At 33.5% G+C, this 17,462-nt stretch overlaps 1 protein-coding gene across 1 annotated transcript; it reads right to left on the bottom strand.

Moving 5' to 3' along the window:
* Window positions 1-11,391: 11,391 nt before the first annotated feature.
* On the bottom strand, window positions 11,392-12,867 carry LOC114758513 (putative disease resistance RPP13-like protein 1). The gene is made up of 2 exons (XM_028947565.1): window positions 11,610-12,867; window positions 11,392-11,483 (listed from the first exon to the last, which is right to left on the bottom strand). The coding sequence occupies exon 1, from the start codon at window positions 12,785-12,787 to the stop codon at window positions 12,041-12,043; it is 747 nt and encodes a 248-aa protein (XP_028803398.1). The 5' UTR covers window positions 12,788-12,867; the 3' UTR covers window positions 11,392-11,483; window positions 11,610-12,040.
* Between the last annotated feature and the right edge of the window lie 4,595 nt (window positions 12,868-17,462).

Below are 17,462 nucleotides of genomic sequence, written 5' to 3'. Positions count from 1 at the left end.
AAGAGGAAGGAGGGAATGATCGAGTTAAAGTTTAAGAATTGTGTTTAAGTTGTTTAGAGATTAATGTAGCATATGTTTATACTTCGTTTAATAGGCATTGTGAGGAGGAACCAATAGAAAGCTTTGTTCTTGAAGTAACCAATTGGACAAGTATTAAAAAGGTAGCTTTGAATTATAATTTGATTGTTAATCTTGCTTGTTTAATGTGATTTGTTGTTTGCTTGGATGGAGAAACTTGTGTTGTGGCACGGATTGGTTGAATAACCTTGGTTTATGCTTTGGCCTAACATTGAATTATGCCAGTGTGGAAGTGTTGATGTTCCTCTTTTAGCATGACATTAAGCATGTTTTTATGTGGCTTAATTGTGTCTTGAGATGTGATAACATGTCATATTGTAACTTGCTTGATTTGCATGATAATTGTAATTCAAATGCTACTGAGATTTCATGAAAATCTCATTCCTCTTATGTTAAATTATGTCTCAAATTGGAAATGATTCATCCGATTGTAAGGGTAAGGAAATGGTTTTGGGATGAAGGAGCAATAGGGACTTTATGATATTTTGAAAAGTTATGTAATGTTTTAATGAGTTTTACGTTACATTATAATGGATTATGAATGATAATGTGATGTAAATTATGTTTATATGACATGCCCTATGTAACATCGGTTATCTCCAACCTGTTACTAACCTTTTTAAACTCCAAATTTAATAACACTAACCATGGTAGAAAAGAATCTTAGTATAATATTTGAAAAGGCTACCATGGTTATAAAAAGAAATTTGATTCGCCAAGAATGTTAATCATGATAGAAAAGACCTGAACTAATTATTCAAAATGTCTATCATGATTATAAGATTTTACTAAGCAAATTATATGAATACCGTAACTAATAATATTTCACAATAACTGGGCCTTGGGCTTTGCAAAGCCCAGCACATCACAATTCATCTCTAAGCCCATAACATGATATTTTCAGAATAAAATTTGTCCAAACCAACAGTAGTCAACTACTTTCAAAAGTTATTGTGGGTTCACAGCTTACAGACCTAAGCAACCCAGCAACAAAAGTAACTAAGACCATAAGTCTCGATTAAATCAGAGTATGCAAAAAGAGCTATATGTGGCAATATACAATACTCATCACATGACTAAAAGGAGGCTATACAAGATAAACTTGATAGCTAAGCCTTCGCTGCCTTCCCTGACGGACCAGCCCTAGAGCTATTATCTGAAAATGTTAAACCACGGGGTGAGACAAAAGCCTCAGTAACCAACAATCCTACTCATTAAGCATACAAGTAAGTGCTTAGGAGGTGTCAAGTGGAACAGTTACTAAAATCATAACATTAACAATTGTCACATGGTTATATATATATACATATACATATCAAAATGCAATATCTCACTCTCAATTCCACCTTATTTCCTCACACCTTATTTCCTCTGACTGAACCCATGGGCTAGTACTGTCCCATGTGACTGGTAGTTCAACATAATAAGCTCACTGATCAGGTGATGTGAATAGGCCAAAATCCACAGAGCACAAGATCAGACCATGGGTTCCCCCTCTAGTCCACTAGCGGGGTGTCATACACCCTACAACACATGATAGGGCCAAAGGATCAACCAGTGTACATCTGGCGTCCTCCCACCTTATTACCTCTATAATATGTACAAAAATCCACCCCCTTATTCTCCCTATAACATGTCTCCCACCAATCAACGTTCACCGTCCCCTCTCGTATTTATACTCATGAGAATAGTCATTTACTAATAACATAATAACTTTCACATTTACCAAAATCGAGATTTCGAAATTTCAATAATCAACATCAATTCTCAAACCATTTCTCAATAAATTCTTGTTCCACATGACAAATTTATAAATTCATAATTTCATACTATTTTTCAATAACATAAAGTATCTCAAGGCAATTTCAACAATGATGCCTTTCATTGTTCAAATAATAATTCAATGGCATTTCATGAGTCTCATATAATTCGAAATCACTCACAAACATCATACAAGCATACATAACAAGTGGAAAGTGGTTACCTTTCACCAAGGCTATAAAAAGAATTACTACAAAGTCAACCCCGTGCTCAAACCAACAATCCAATAATCAATCTACACCATTAATATAACCACAAATTAATATAAGCTAATTAATTAAGCTTATATATATTAGTTAAATTCCTAATTTAATTTAATTATCATTCTAAATTCTCACAACTCTTATAATCCAAAATTAAGTACTTTAGAACTAATTGGTAATTTTCTAACAAGCCAAATTATTTATTTACATCCCTCAACTTATTTACTTTAATAAAAAGAATTTTCTAAAATTTCTAAATATGAAATTAGTATATTCTAAATTCTAAAAATCACATTTAAAATTTAAGCCTCAAAACCGGACCATCAAAAATTCAATAATGTCTCAAATATTTATATATATAAATAATCAAACCAAGATTTTAATGGCATATATATGTTTTTTTTCATAAATAAGAAATTTTAACTACAATAATTATTTTAAAACCTCTAGTCACTCAATAAATAAAACTAAACCGATTAAAATTTTAAGAATATATCAAACAACCCAAATAAATTATTTAACTTAATTTTAATCGATATAAATATGATATATATCATAAATAACATATTTTTTTAATTAAAAATTAATTTTTAAATACCAAAATCAATAAATAGACAAATCTAAACCGGTAGAAATGATCTACTATAACAGATCTACAATACTGTGATTAACACTCATCAAAACTAAATACTTGCTCCAAACTCTATACCAAAAATTTTCTCTAAGCAACACAAAATTACTATCATTAGGTAGATTTGACTGAGTAGAAAAATTTTTATGAAAGAAGTTTTGTAATTAGAAATAGTTTTACTTACCAAAACCATCTGAAACGATGAAGAAAGAAGGGAGAAAGACGAGTGACGCCGCGAGCAGAACGAAGAATGAACGCGGAGAGAGAGAAGGAGAAGAGGAAAAAAATGTTGGGAGAAAGTAAAAAGAAGTCACTCGGGGTAAACTAAAGTTAAAGACCCAAAATAAAACGGAGAAAATAACAATTGGGAACCCTCTTTTTTTTTTTAATATTTAAATTCGTGGAGTAAAATTTAAGATATTACACCCTAATATTGGAAATTTGAATGGTATGATGCTAAAATGATGTGGGTAAAGAAAAAAGAGAAAAGAATTAAAGGAAATAGAATTAGGGGATAAAAACTCCCTAAAAGAGGCTAAACTTGTGGCACATAAAATAATGAGCAATTGTTAGAATTTGGACATAAATTTTACAAGCTTATAGATCTCATTTTTATCTTTAAATCAAATGGTAAACCATCAAATTTGGAGTTTTGTGCTAAAAGTTATGCCCTTCCAAAATTGGGCAAAAGTACTAAAAATTTGAAAATTGATCATATAAATATTGCATCTTGTCAATTTTTCTAGTACTGTTCTAGAAGGAATTAGTCCAATGAATATTTTTTTCTCTATAGAACTCTTAGCAAGCTTCGTGTGAAAATTAGAACCATCTCATTTTGATTTTTCTAAAATTAGTTATGAATTTTTAAAATTGGTCCATTTTCGGATGAACAGTGTATGGACAGAATTAAAGGTAAAATTTTAGAGTTGAAATTTTTCATCCGGAAACACTACGAAACACGTTATAATGGTTCCAACTGACGTATAATGGGTTATAAAGATAGGTGTGACATATATCAAATAAGTGATTTTTACAATATTACAAACTAATCTGCAATGTGATGATGATTACCATCAATATGTTTGGTTTGTTATTAATAAGATGTGTGAAATTATTTTTTATATTCAATTGGAATTATAAAAGGTCTAAAATGCCCCTCAGACAAGAGAAGATTGCCCATCCCCAATTGTCTTCTTCCTCAACCAAAACACCACTGTCAATGCAAAATGCAAACAAGAATTAGCAAGTTAAACAAAAAATCTTGAACAAACCCTGGGCAACAAAGTTACATAGTAACAAATTGAAAGGGAAGTAATCCATAAATCAAGTTTTTAATGTGGGTTCAAATTGTATATGGGGAAAAAAAATCTAAACCACAGAAATGCAAAAAATCTCAAGCTTGTCATCGCGTATACAAATCTAGACACCTGCAGAAAATAGATGCAGGGAAGGAAGTTCGTAGAAAACAGATCTGAGAAGGTGATTCACAACTTCAAACAATGATGGCGAAGGATGGAGATGACGGTGCTAATAGAATGAGGAAGGCAAAGGAGAAGGAGATGACAAGGCAGGGAGAAAGGGAGGAGACAATAAGACACAAATTTGACTGGAGGGTAAGTAAGACTTTTTAAAACATGTAATGAGTGGTAATAGGGATTCATGGCAGGATATGAATGGAAATTACCATATTTTTCATCGTAATAATTATCATGGTAAATCCTATTGCCAGATTAAAGAGTAACCAATATACTTCTTTTTTTTTTTGTAATGCTAAATTACCATTGCAGGCTTGGAATGGAGTTGAATCTGGCGTCCTCTAAGGCTTTGTATGGTTTAAGAGGAGGAGAGTATGACATTAATATTATCTTATTTAGTTTAAAGGGAGCGAAAAAATAATTATATATAGACAAATATACTTTTATGAAAATGAATAATTATATAATTATCAATATTTCACATATACAAAGTCATGTCTTTTTTTTTAACAATACAAAAATATATTTTGTTAACAAAAACAATACAAAAATATGTATATTCTTTTTTTTTTTTACCAAAGGGAAAATTCCATTAAATAGAAACTAAATACAGACTTGATAACCAGACTCAGAAAGATCAAACAACGCACAAACCAACAAACTACAAGGAACACCAAGAACGGAAAAACAGCTAGGACCACACCAACCGAAGCCTAACCTTATGGATTGAGATTGGGAAGACCAAGCTTTCATTCCACCATGATCAACTAAAAAAGCAATAGAGGGTGGCTGTCCAAAGACTTGCTCCATCGAGCCCACCCCCTTTGATGCCATTGCTGCCAAACTATATGCAGCTACAAAGACACCTTCTAAAAAAATATATCTAATGATTATGATTGTATAACACAATTATATATATCATTAAAAAAAATAGGTTACGTCGCCAAACCTTGAAAATGGTTCAAGGAAAATAACAAAGACACACTTTGGGTCATATAATAAACTGAGTGGCATCTAAGAGAAAAGTAAAAATTGTCATTTTCCATATAATAAACTTATGCGAATTGAAAACAACTAGATTCACCAAAGGCACTTTCAATTCTTTTCGGTCATTTTGCCTTTTAAAAATAATTCCCTAATCATATTTCTTAATATATATGAGAATCGCAGCCTCACAAAAGTATGAAAAAGTATCATACAAAAATGAATTATAAAATTAGGGACATTCATTGATGGGACAAGACTGAAACAACCCCGTCCTACTCCTGTCCCGATAATCAGGACAAAACGGACTTTCTACCCTGTGACAAAGACATCCCATTTATTTTTAATTTTTGGAATTTTTTATTTCAAAACCAAATGTTTTTGGTACATAAAAACTTAGAGTAACAATTATATAAAGAAAATAGATAAAAATTGGCTAAAAATTAACGGTAATTGAAAATTAACAAAGTAGCATGTTTCTTTTTGAAAGACAAAAAATATATAAACTCAAAATAACCCCTCAAAAATATCATATATTATTATAAACTCAACATAATAATAAAAATGATATTATTATATTCGTCATATGTAAAATAAATTTATAGAATTAAAAAAAAGAAAACATATCGAGATGGAACTGAGACAGACACCCCGTCTCGTGTCTTGTCCCATCCTGCTTTTGTTCCACCCTGAAAATTTATTTTGAGACAAGATTATTCTGTCCCATAATAACTGGGACCGGGACAAGATACTGGGACGGGACATAAGTAAACACCTCTAACTACAATATATACCAAAATAAAGCCAAAGTTATGTGGATAAAAAAATTAATTGTTATATATTTAGAACTAAATCAAACTTTATACTAGTTCTTATATTTAGGATTAGGAAAGTATATAATTAGAATTTTATGATAATTAACAAAATAGAAGAGAAATACATCCACAAATTCCCAAAAAGTATACATAATTATAGAACTTAACATTTTCTCTAAATTAAACTGGTGTATAAATTTCTTTTGAAGATGAATGACCAAAGAGAAAATTGAAAACATGTACAGAACGTGGCAATAGAAAAGACCTCTACTTACAATTTCCCTTAAGTTATGGAATTATTGTCTCAATACATGGTACATTTATTTGAGCAAGGAACTGTGGCCTCCTAGGTGAACAAGGAAAGCTAGAAGGCAAAATTCTGTAAAAGCCTGAATAATATATCACCGTAAATCCTCGTGATTATTTTAATGAAGTTCCCTTAACTATATCTTAGAAAAATATGAAAAAGACAACTAATCAAATGTTTGGAAGACAACAAATGTGTCCAAATGTATACACACGCGGACAAAGAAGTCTCACTTTTGAACATGTGCAATCACAAGTTTGTAAATCAAAATATTAAAACAGTTGGAGGATTTTAATAACTATATACTACCTTCGATTTTTAATATAAGACATCGTTTGATTTTTATTTTGGTCCTAAATATAAGATTCTAATTCACTTTATCTCTTATATTTATTTATTTATTTTCAAGATAATCCTTTTAATAATAGTAGTTCTAGCCAATAAACTTGATTAGTAAGAATATTTTAGGAAAGACAATACCTATTTATTACAACTAACTAACTTAACTTGTTTTCTTAATCTACTCAAATTAATCAATTAGCTCTTATATTTAGGACCGGAGGTAATGTGTGTGTATATATTTGAATTTTGATGGCAGGCACAAAGCGGAAATGGGGATCAAACTTTCAAACCTCGTGCCATGCCACGAAGGTTACATTTTGTGCCAACCCAATGGTCTTTGGCAATTTTAACAACTATATGATTTAGCTGCGCACTCCTTTCACCAGATAGGATGCTCAACTCTGCTCTTGTAATTGATTGCGCTCTGGGAACCTCTATCTTGGACTTGAATGCATCAAACAATTCCGTTATAGTATCTTCAATTAACAATTTTTCTTGTTCAGCTTAGTCAAGTCTGATAAATGAGTGAAACACCCATCAGTATAAAGCAATATGAGTGTAACACCCATCAGTATTTTAAAAATATTTGACATTCTGAGAAATGAAAATTTATTCACATTAATAATTCATTTCAAATCCTTCCAAGATGTGTGCTTACCTCTAAAGAATTTTCCATTGCAAGGCAAAGAAAAAGAAACGAAAAAAAAAAGTATCTTCAGTGACTATTGCTAATGCTTTTTTATATTGGGAACGCTTGTGATAAAGTGAGCTCATCTGTTATTTTCCTCTGACAAGAAACTATATCAGAGTAAAATTTTAATAATATTCAATATATAAATGCTATTGTTGAAGAAGTTTTAGTTTTACAAGGGAATTCTAGTTCTCAGGCAAACACATGCCCAAAAAAAAGTTTTAAATATGATCATATGTCTGAATTCGAGGAGGAAAGGAAGCCTTAAACGTGAATAAAGACTAATAATAGCGATAAGCAAAACTTTTAATTAGCAAAAAACAAAAACGTGGAAAATTACTGCAGAAAAAATTAATATGGAGAAGTACATACAATGGCAAAAATCACTTTTGAAAAACCAAACGAAGTAACAATGTAACATGACATTTACTTTTTCCTTTTGGTGCAAGAATTAATGCGTTGTCTCAGGAATGTATGATTTTGTTGATGATTGCATTAAACAAAGGAATATGTGTATAGGAAAAGATTCATTGCAAAAGATACCTGAGCGGTAGTTAGAAAATACAATAATTGGGGAACTTGAAGTTTGTCTAACAAAGTCAATATAAACATGAGGGATGTGAGCAATCTTTCCCAAGTCTCCTCCTTTATGTTTCTGGTACCTTTCTTTAAGTACAGGACAATCCCCATCAATTTCAAGGATAGAAAGGGAATTAGGGGGGCCCTTCTTGGGCAAGCATTGGAGTCTCGGACAATCGACAAGAGTCAATCTTCTGAGGGAGGGCAATTTTCAAGGAGCCTTGTAGTTCAACATTATGAGATTGGAACATCTTGTGATCCAAGAAGTAAGAGAAGCTGGCAGTAGTCCTGGTTCAAGTAGAGACTCCACCACATCGTCACTTTCAACTTCCAATGAATGTAGAAAGCCATAATTGTTCAAACCCCATTTCATTCGACAAACAAAAGAATTTTGGGCAATTGATAATATAAAGATTCTTTAGTTGTGATGGCAAACCATCCTTTGGAAATGATTCCATTTGGGAACAATTCACTATTGATAGAATACCAAGAGATGGGGCAAAATTGTTCATATGGATAGTGATTTCAAATTCTCCAAATGTTCAAAGTAACATGATTATATTGGAGTCTAGGGGCAGAAACTGAGAAAAGGGCCCTTCTAAAAATGATACAAAATTTGGGCACCCATTAATTACCAAATGTTCAAGACTTGTCCAAACATGGTTGCGCCCTTCTAAAACAGAAATCATTTCAGGATCACTACACCCATTAAGAGTTAACCTTTGAAGTGTAGGGAATAGATCCAATATAAAGGTCCTAAAAGACCCACAACTTCTTTCTATCCATATCACATGAAGTGGGTCATAATGTTGTTTAAATGGGAACTCCAAATTTGGATAATCACATATCTCAACATGTTCTAACTACACTTTTTTGTAGTTTTGAAGAGTCAACCTATGAATTTTTGGAGCCTGCGGGACAACGCTAAGTTTTGGGCAATCTTCAATAAGAAGATTTTCTAAAGAAGGAAGTTGTTTGGGCAAATTCTCCTTCAACTTTGGACAATTGCCCATATGAAGTATTTTAAGGCATGGGAAGGCCCTTGAAGCAGTCATACAATTCCATTCCCCCCAATTTACCATTCCCACAGGCTTCAAGGTTTTAAGGGATCCAAATGGAATAGTATAAGAATTACTTCCAAGAAATTCAGCACCAATAGCCACAATGCTGTCCAACCCTTCAATGAAAAGTGACTTGAGAGGTGGAAAAGGCCCAACAATGGCCCCAAAAAAAAAAACAGTACTTGCATCCATACAATGGGAGCGACACTTTGTTGGCCAGTGTGTTATCAGCAAACCAATATGGAAACCCCGTACTACCATAGTACTTGAGTGATAGTTTCTTCAAGTTTTGGTGAGGTTGGAGATTCTCCAGCACATCCCTTTCATTTTGAGGATCATTATTGTTTATAGGGTTAAGGTGCGCCCAGCACCCCGAACTATTTTTCCAGGTGCACCCAGTGTCCTAAAGTAATTTTCGATGCATCCAGTGTCCCAAACTAATTAAAACGGTGCATCCATATCCCGGACTAACAGAAAAGTTGAGTTTGACCGTTATTTGCTGACTCAGCAGAAGGTTGACTGACGTGGTGGACACGTAGGCATCTGATGTGTATTATTTTGACGGGCCAAGGTGCGCCCAGCACCCCGAACTATTTTTTTAGGTGCGCCCAGCACCTCGAACTATTTTTTTAGGTGCGCCCAGCACCCCGAACTATTTTTCCAGGTGCGCCCAGTGTCCTAAAGTAATTTTTTTATGTATCCAGTCTCCTAAACTAATTAAAACAGTACGTCCATATCCCAGGCTAACAGAAAAGTCTCGTTTGACCATTACCTTACTGACTCAGCTGAAGATTGACAAGAAAATCCTACATGGCGGACACACAGATGTCTGATGTGTATTATTTTGACTAAAGCTCCCAAGACGAGCCTAGTAGCAACGGGTGTTTTTTCGGATGGCAACGACGATGTCAACGAAGTGACCAGGGAAAAGTTCACTGTGTTCTAGGAGGAGGAAAACAAACGCGAGTCGAATGAGGAGTTGATAGAGACGGAGATGGAAGTGTGTGGTGGAAGAAAGGGGATAAAATCTTAAAGACAAGGATGGGATTGAATGGGTGGTACATCTACCAAGACTTAAGAGGGTGGATCGGTGGTCTTTCTTTTTTTTAAGTTTTAAAACTGGCAGAAGATAAATGTTAGAAGAGGAGGAAATAAATTGAATTTTCAGTCAAAATAATACACATTAGATGCCTGTGTGTTCGCCATGTAGGATTTTTCAGTCAATCTTCAGCTGAGTCAGTAAGGTAACGGTCAAACGAGACTTTTCTGTTAGCCTGGAATGTGGACACACCGTTTTAATTAGTTTGGGACACTGGATACATAAAAAATTACTTTAGGGCATTAGGCGCACCTGGAAAAATAGTTTGGGGTGCTGGGCGCACCTAAAAAAATAGTTCGGGATGCTGGGCGCACATTGGCCCGTCAAAATTATACACATCAGATGCCTACGTGTCCGCCACGTCAATCAACCTTTTGCTGAGTCAGCAAATAACGGTCAAACTTAACTTTTCTGTTAGTCCGGGATATGGATGCACCGTTTTAATTAGTTTGGGACACTGGATGCACCGAAAATTACTTTAGGACACTGGGTGCACCTGGGAAAATAGTTCGGGGTGTTGAGCGCACCTTAACCCTTGTTTATATTCCATTGGAAGCTTAACTCCTTAAGGTACCTTTTTTCTTTCAAGTTGGCTTTTAAGGCATCCATCCGATAAACTACATTCCGCAACTCTTTAATTAAAAGTTCTCCTTGAAGATTGAGTTCACCTAATTGTTTGATATTGAGCTCACTATATTTGCCCAAATAAAATGATGTCAAATGAACTTACAGATTTTTCAACTCTCCCATATTTGGTGGAATTTTTTTCAAACTAGCGTTTTGTAAGTCTAGATGACACAAATTTTTTAATTTATACAAACCGGTAAGCAACTCATCCAAATAGAAACAATAGGTCAACTTCAGTATTTGTAGATTATATAGAAGACCTATTGACCTAAGAAGTGTCTTAATTTCACAACTAAATAGATCGAGATACCATAGATGTTTGAGATTTCTTATGGAATCAAGTATCACCTTAATAAGACTCGCAAGCATTTGCACTTATATAATTAATCAAATGTTAGGTCCCCCAAAGTCCAATCCAAAAATGGACTAAGATGCAAGAATGTTCTCAATTTTCCAATGTTTTTCAAATGCTCTAACTATCTAAATTCTAAATCTTCATACCTTTGAAAAGGTAAGTGGTGATTTTTTCTAAAATATGTTATCTTGTTAGCCTCTTGCTTGAAACAAAGCTCTCCAACTACAAAGTTTGCCTAATCATTGAGAATGTCATGCATAACAAAACATGTTGCATTTACAGAAGATTTCTGGGGAGAAAAAAAAAACTTTGACACAAGCTCATTGAAGCATTTGTTACCTACTTCTTCAATTGACTTACTTGATAGAAAGGCTTGTAAGAAATCTTGAGCCATCCACAATAGAACTAATTGCTCCTTGTCAAATTCATAATCTTTTATCAGTAATGAACACTAAGCAAAGCATCACTTAAGATAAGAAGGGAGATAATGATAGCTCAATAATAAAGCTGGTAGAATATTATCATATGAAATGTTCCATACCTCACTTCTCAAAATGTTATTCCATTCCTCCCAAGATGATTTTCTATACAAGAGACTTCCAATTAATTTCAAGGCTAGAGACAAACCATTGCACTTTTTAGCAATCCTTCTACCAATTTCTTCATGATCAAAATTTGTTTGAGGACAATAATTATCAAATGCATATTTCGTTAATAACAACCAACCATCTTCATTTGACAATTGATGTGGATGATATATTTCATTGGAGCAAGCAACTAAGGCAACAGTCTCATTGCATAAAGTGACAAGAATCTTGCTTTCTGTAGCCCCCCCTAATGACAGGTGCTAGAAAAGCTTCCCATGACTTAAAATCATCACACCAAACATCATCAAGAACAATAAGAAATTTCTTCTCAAACAAATGATCCTTCAACTTATTTTGAAGTATATCTAAGTCTTCTATATCATCATTAGATGTCATGGTTCTCTTGAAAATTATTTTTGTTAACCTCAACATCAAAGTCATTAGAAACACATGCCCAAGCTCTGAGGTCTAGCTCACTTTGGATCCTTTCACCAATATAAACAAGTTGAGCCAGTTTGGTTTTTCCCAGTCCACCCATGCCCGCCATAGAGATCACAGAAACTTGGCCATCATTTAGCAATCGTTTCGTGATAATTTCTTTGCCTTCATTCTTGCCATATATTCCAACTTCATCCACCAAAGAAGTTGTTGGCAACATTGTGACAAGCCTAACAGCGCCACCTTTATCTTGTTTTAATCCCAGATCAATCTTTCTACTCTCAAAAAATTCTAGGTTTTCAAGGACTTGTTTCACCCTTGATTCAATTGCCTGGTCAAATGAGGTAGCAAAAGCACAGAAGAATTTTCGTACCTTACTAGTAACACTAGTTTCAACTTCCAACTTGCGCTTGTAGACTGCATAGTTAATGTCATCCAAGACATCCTCAGGATCATACACAACATCTTTGAGCTCCAAAAGCAAAGCCTTCACATTTGAATCATTGAATTGCTTATCCTCAGCATCATCAATTACACAATCGATGGATAACAACATGATCTTCAACTTCTTCACCAGAGTCTCATTCAATCCTCTCTTTTGCAAGTACTGAAGAGTTTCACGAGAAACCAACCGATCCAAAGCCATTTGAAGGAAGGCAGACAAAACAGTACCACCAAGAAGTTCTCCAGCCATGGTAGGAAGAAAAAAGTGATGAGGAAGAGAAAGGGCTGATAGCAAACAGAGAAGTGCGGCTAAGGCTAAGGGAAAGCTATATAGCTCTTTGGCCAAAATAATTTAACACTATAGTGTTTCGAAATGCACATATATAACAGCAAGTGGCCGACATCTTTTGATGACTTTAGTGAATTATTGGGAGTCAGGGCCCCTACGTTGGATAGAGACTTGTCTTTGTGTAACACGGTTTTTGGGCCAGTGCCACGCTTTTGATGCCGATTTGTCAAACTGTGATAACCCAAAAACTATTAAAGAAAAATATACGAGGAAATAGACTAAATTCAGTGCAGTTCATGCGACTTTTTTCCCCCCCCCCTTTTTTTCCCTTTTTCTCCCCGCAAGCCCACATATTGGCATTAACTTTGCATAGGAGATGCTCGAGAAAATTCCCAAGAGAATGTAGAGAGCTTAAGCTCAAACAGGGAAAGAAATAATGAGCGAAATGAGTAAGAAAATTCAACATTCTACATAATGAAGTGAATAAGAAGCCACCAACAAGTTGCAGGAGAAAAAAAAATGCCGCTTTTAACACAATTCCTAATAGGCTAATAAAAAGGCAAAGTTATAATTGACTAATATGGGTTTGGCTTGGAATTTACCCGTCGGATTTATATCATAGTTTGAGTATTCAATTTTTCAAAATCAGATATATTAAAATAAATTAGATTTATACACATTTTTTATATTTATATTATTATAAATTTTAAATGAAGATATAATAAGCACATAATAAGCAACAATGAACATCAATTTGTAATAAGGAATGAATTGAATCGAACATGTTCATGGTACTACTGTACCAACGTAACCCCTTCATAAGTTTAAGCTTATCAGCCAAATGATGAGTTAGTTATTCGTAAACTTCATATGTATAATGAAAAAAATCATCTTAACGTATGATCCACCATTTGCCGATTGCACGGACATGTTTGGCAGCTAGGAAAGGAGCCAACCACTCACAGACAAGCCTTTAATTTTCTATCCCAGTTCAGCCAAACACGCCTTAAAATGCTAATGCAGGTGAAAGCTAGCTAATAGCTCTTTGGAAAATAATTAATCCACAGTAATATTTGGAGATGAACATACTCTCTTATTATAATACATCTAACAGAAACAGATATTTCTGAAGTCACCAAATGAGGTATTAATTACATCCTTTCATGATTGCCCTATATTTAAAATCTTATTAATTGTAATTTCATTAACTTCTTATATGTAATTCATAATCTTTTTTTATTAGTTACAGGTTCCTCCTATTTTACACATCTTTGAGGTATTGTCGTACTAAATAAGGGCACATCTCTCAAAAACTTATTTTGGCACGTTATGAAGGGTCAACTATTTTCACTGATTCAATTCATGTTTTTACAATATTAAACATAAGTAAATTAAGAATTTTTTGCATAAAAAAATAGTAAATTTAGATTTTTTTTTTTTATAAGTTAGTGATTTAAACACATCTCCTTAATTTTAACGAGGTAGTTAGAAGTATCCACCGGAAAAGCAACCAACCAACAACATCTTCAATTAAAGGCGAGTTACTGGGAGGATGCTTGCAACTTTTCTTTTCAACGTTCTACATCATGAAGAGAAGAAGAACTCCAAGAAGTTGGATGGGGGAAATGTCACTATGAACAGAAATTATCAATAATCGACCAATAAAAAATAGTTATAATTGACTAAAATGCAAAATATATATATATATACATATATAGATATATGAAGTTTTAATTAACATGTATGAGTTTGATATACAATTAATATCATAGCGTAAAAGGCAATTAAAACATAGGGAAAATGACCACAAAATACCATATGAATTTCAAAAAGACAAAGAAGGCATCCAAATAAGCAAAATTACAAAGAAGGCATCAGGTACTAATATGAAATTTTGATTTTTGGTCTAAAGACTAAATTGCCCTTATTATGTTTGAAAACTGAGGAGATGGAGAAAGGTAGAAACCACCTCCTCCCGGCACTCGGCGAAACCAATCCCCCCACTTGGCGAAACCAAATCCCCCCACTTGGCAAAACCGAATCCCCCACTCAGTGAAACCAATCCCTCCACTCAGCTAGTGAAATTGAACCCCCCCACTCGGAGAAACCAATCCTCCCACTAGGCGAAACTAAATCCAAGCTCCTCCAGTCATCGAAAAAGGTTCTCTGAAATCACATTGCCGCCGTCGCAGGAGTAAAGTGCTATCAGTGAAATTGGTAACCGTCGCAGGAGTAAAATGCAGTCATTTGAATATATGTAATGTATCTGCCGTCATATGACTACTGGTTTTTGGTAAATACTGTTACGTGAATGGTACATTCCATTATATATGTAGTTAGTATGAAAGTTAATGGTTCAATGTTTACTTTAATGTACTTCAGGTGTAGTCATTTGAATATATGTAATTATCTGCTGTTATATGGCTGCTGATTTTTGGCAAATATTGTTTCGTAAATGGTACATTCCATTACACAAAGTAGTAACTCTCACTATGAAAATTATAAATATCACTATGTGTTTTGTAAAATTCAGCGTGAAATTATATTGTTTTTTGTAGAAAAGTTACCTAGCCCCTCACAAAAGGTTGCAAAACCCATTGAAGAAGTAGTAAATCTCACTGTGAAAGTTGTTATTCCCAATATGTGTTTTGTAAAATTTAGTGTGATATTGTTTTGTTTTTTACAGAAACGTTGCCCAGTCCCTTACAAAAAGTTGCAAAACCCATTGAAAAAGTAGTAAATATCACCGTGAAAGTTGTTATTCCCACTATGTGTTTTGTAAAATTCAGCATAGAATTGTTTTGCTTTTTATAGAAAAGTTGCCCACCCTTTTACAAAAGGTTGCAAAACCCATTAAAGAAGTAGTAAATCTCACTGTGAATGTTGTTTTTCCCACCATGTGTTTTGTAAAATTTACCATGGAATTATTTTGTTTTTTACAGAAATGTTAGCTAGCCTCTCACAAAAGGTTACAAATCCCATTGAAAATGTAGTAACACTCACTGTAAAAATTGTAAATCCCACTATGTGTTTTGTCAAATTCAGCGTGGAATTATATTTTTGTAGAGAAAAGTTGCCCTGTCCCTCAAAACAGGTTGTCAAACCCCTTGAAGAAGTGGTCAAATTCACTTCGCGAGTTATAAATCTCGTTATACGTGTAGTAACATTCTGGGTAAATGATTTAACAATACTTGAAAATCAGGTAGCTTTACATTTCCTGAAAACAGTTTGCAAATCCCCTTACATGCAAATCCCCTTGCAAATCAAAGAACCTTTTTCAATGACTAGAGCAACTTAGATTTAGTTTCGCCGAGTGGGGGAATTCAGTTTCGCTGAGTGGAGGGATTAGTTTCTCCCAGTGGAGGCAGTTTCTCTTTCACTGAATGGGGGGATTGTTTCCGCTAGGAGGAAGCGGTTTCTACCTTTCTCCATCTCTTCAGTTTTCAAACATAATAAGGACAATTCGGTCTTTAGGTCAAAAATCAAAATTCCATATTGGTACCTAATGCCTTCTTTGTCATTTTGCTTATTTGGATGTCTTCTTTGTCTTTTTGAAATTTATATGGTATTTTGTGGTTATTTTCCCCTAAACATATCATATACAGCATTATATATAGTAAAAATATAACTTTGTGCGGGGAAATTGCTCTATATAATTCCGTCACTGTCCGCATTGCTCATGTACAATAAACATTACTACCTCCATCTTTTTTATAAGCAACTTTAAACTAAATCATATAGATGGAGATTAAAAAGTTAGTTAAAATTAATTAAAGACAATAAATATGTAAAAATTAGAAGTTATTTTTTTAAAATACTTTTATTTATGAGGGAGAGAGTGTAAGAAAGAGAATAAGAAAATTATTACAATAAAAAGAACTATGAAATAGAGAGAATGTGAGATAGAGAGAGATTTACTAAAATATAATCTTCAAAATATTTATTATCTTGGAAATGGTGTTTCAAGAAACAAAAAAATAAATACATTAACTATTAAAATAAATTTTTAATCAGAGCAACATAGAAAATTTGCTATAAAAATTTAAAACAATTTATAAATATTACTTATATTTAGAGACAATGCATTAGTGATTACTGCTTATAAAAAGAGACGCGGGTATGACTTCTGTTTATAAGTGAGCGCTCTATATTTATATCTATTCTTTCACAATATTTTCACTTTTTATTTTTTATTAACTTTTATACTTTTAAATTTGAATTTCGTACTTTCTATATCAATTTTGTTCAGATGAATATATCCTTCACTTGTAAAGCTCGTGTCATCTGTGATGCATAAAATCCGTAAATTGTGAGGAAAAAAAGAGTTAAGTAGCATTCTACCTCCTGAAATTTTTCCAATTGCATCTACAATATTAAACTAATTTGTGATGTAATTTTATCCCAAATGTTTTAAAAATGAATAAAGTTCATGATCTTTAAAAATGAATAAATTTCACCCTATCTTAACAACCATATTACTGGAGTTTGCCTCGAAAAGCTTTGCTGGCAAATTATATGGTAGATGACAAGTCAAGAAATGTGGGAGAGTCTTCTCTTGTTTAATCACACTCTCAGGTTCCTTCCTCTTCCTTCATCCTCCCCTTCTACATTTGAGCTAACCTGATCGTATATGTAT

The sequence above is a fragment of the Neltuma alba genome, unplaced genomic scaffold, assembly GCF_004799145.2.
Source record: "Neltuma alba isolate B1F8T4 unplaced genomic scaffold, ASM479914v2 tig00010720_pilon, whole genome shotgun sequence".
NCBI lineage: Eukaryota > Viridiplantae > Streptophyta > Magnoliopsida > Fabales > Fabaceae > Neltuma > Neltuma alba.
This window is presented reverse-complemented; position numbering and strand designations above follow the sequence as displayed.

Bases quoted from the DNA above. Each gene is read 5' to 3' on its own strand.
- LOC114758513 (XM_028947565.1), bottom strand. From the start codon at position 12,787: ATGGCTGGAGAACTTCTTGGTGGTACTGTTTTGTCTGCCTTCCTTCAA.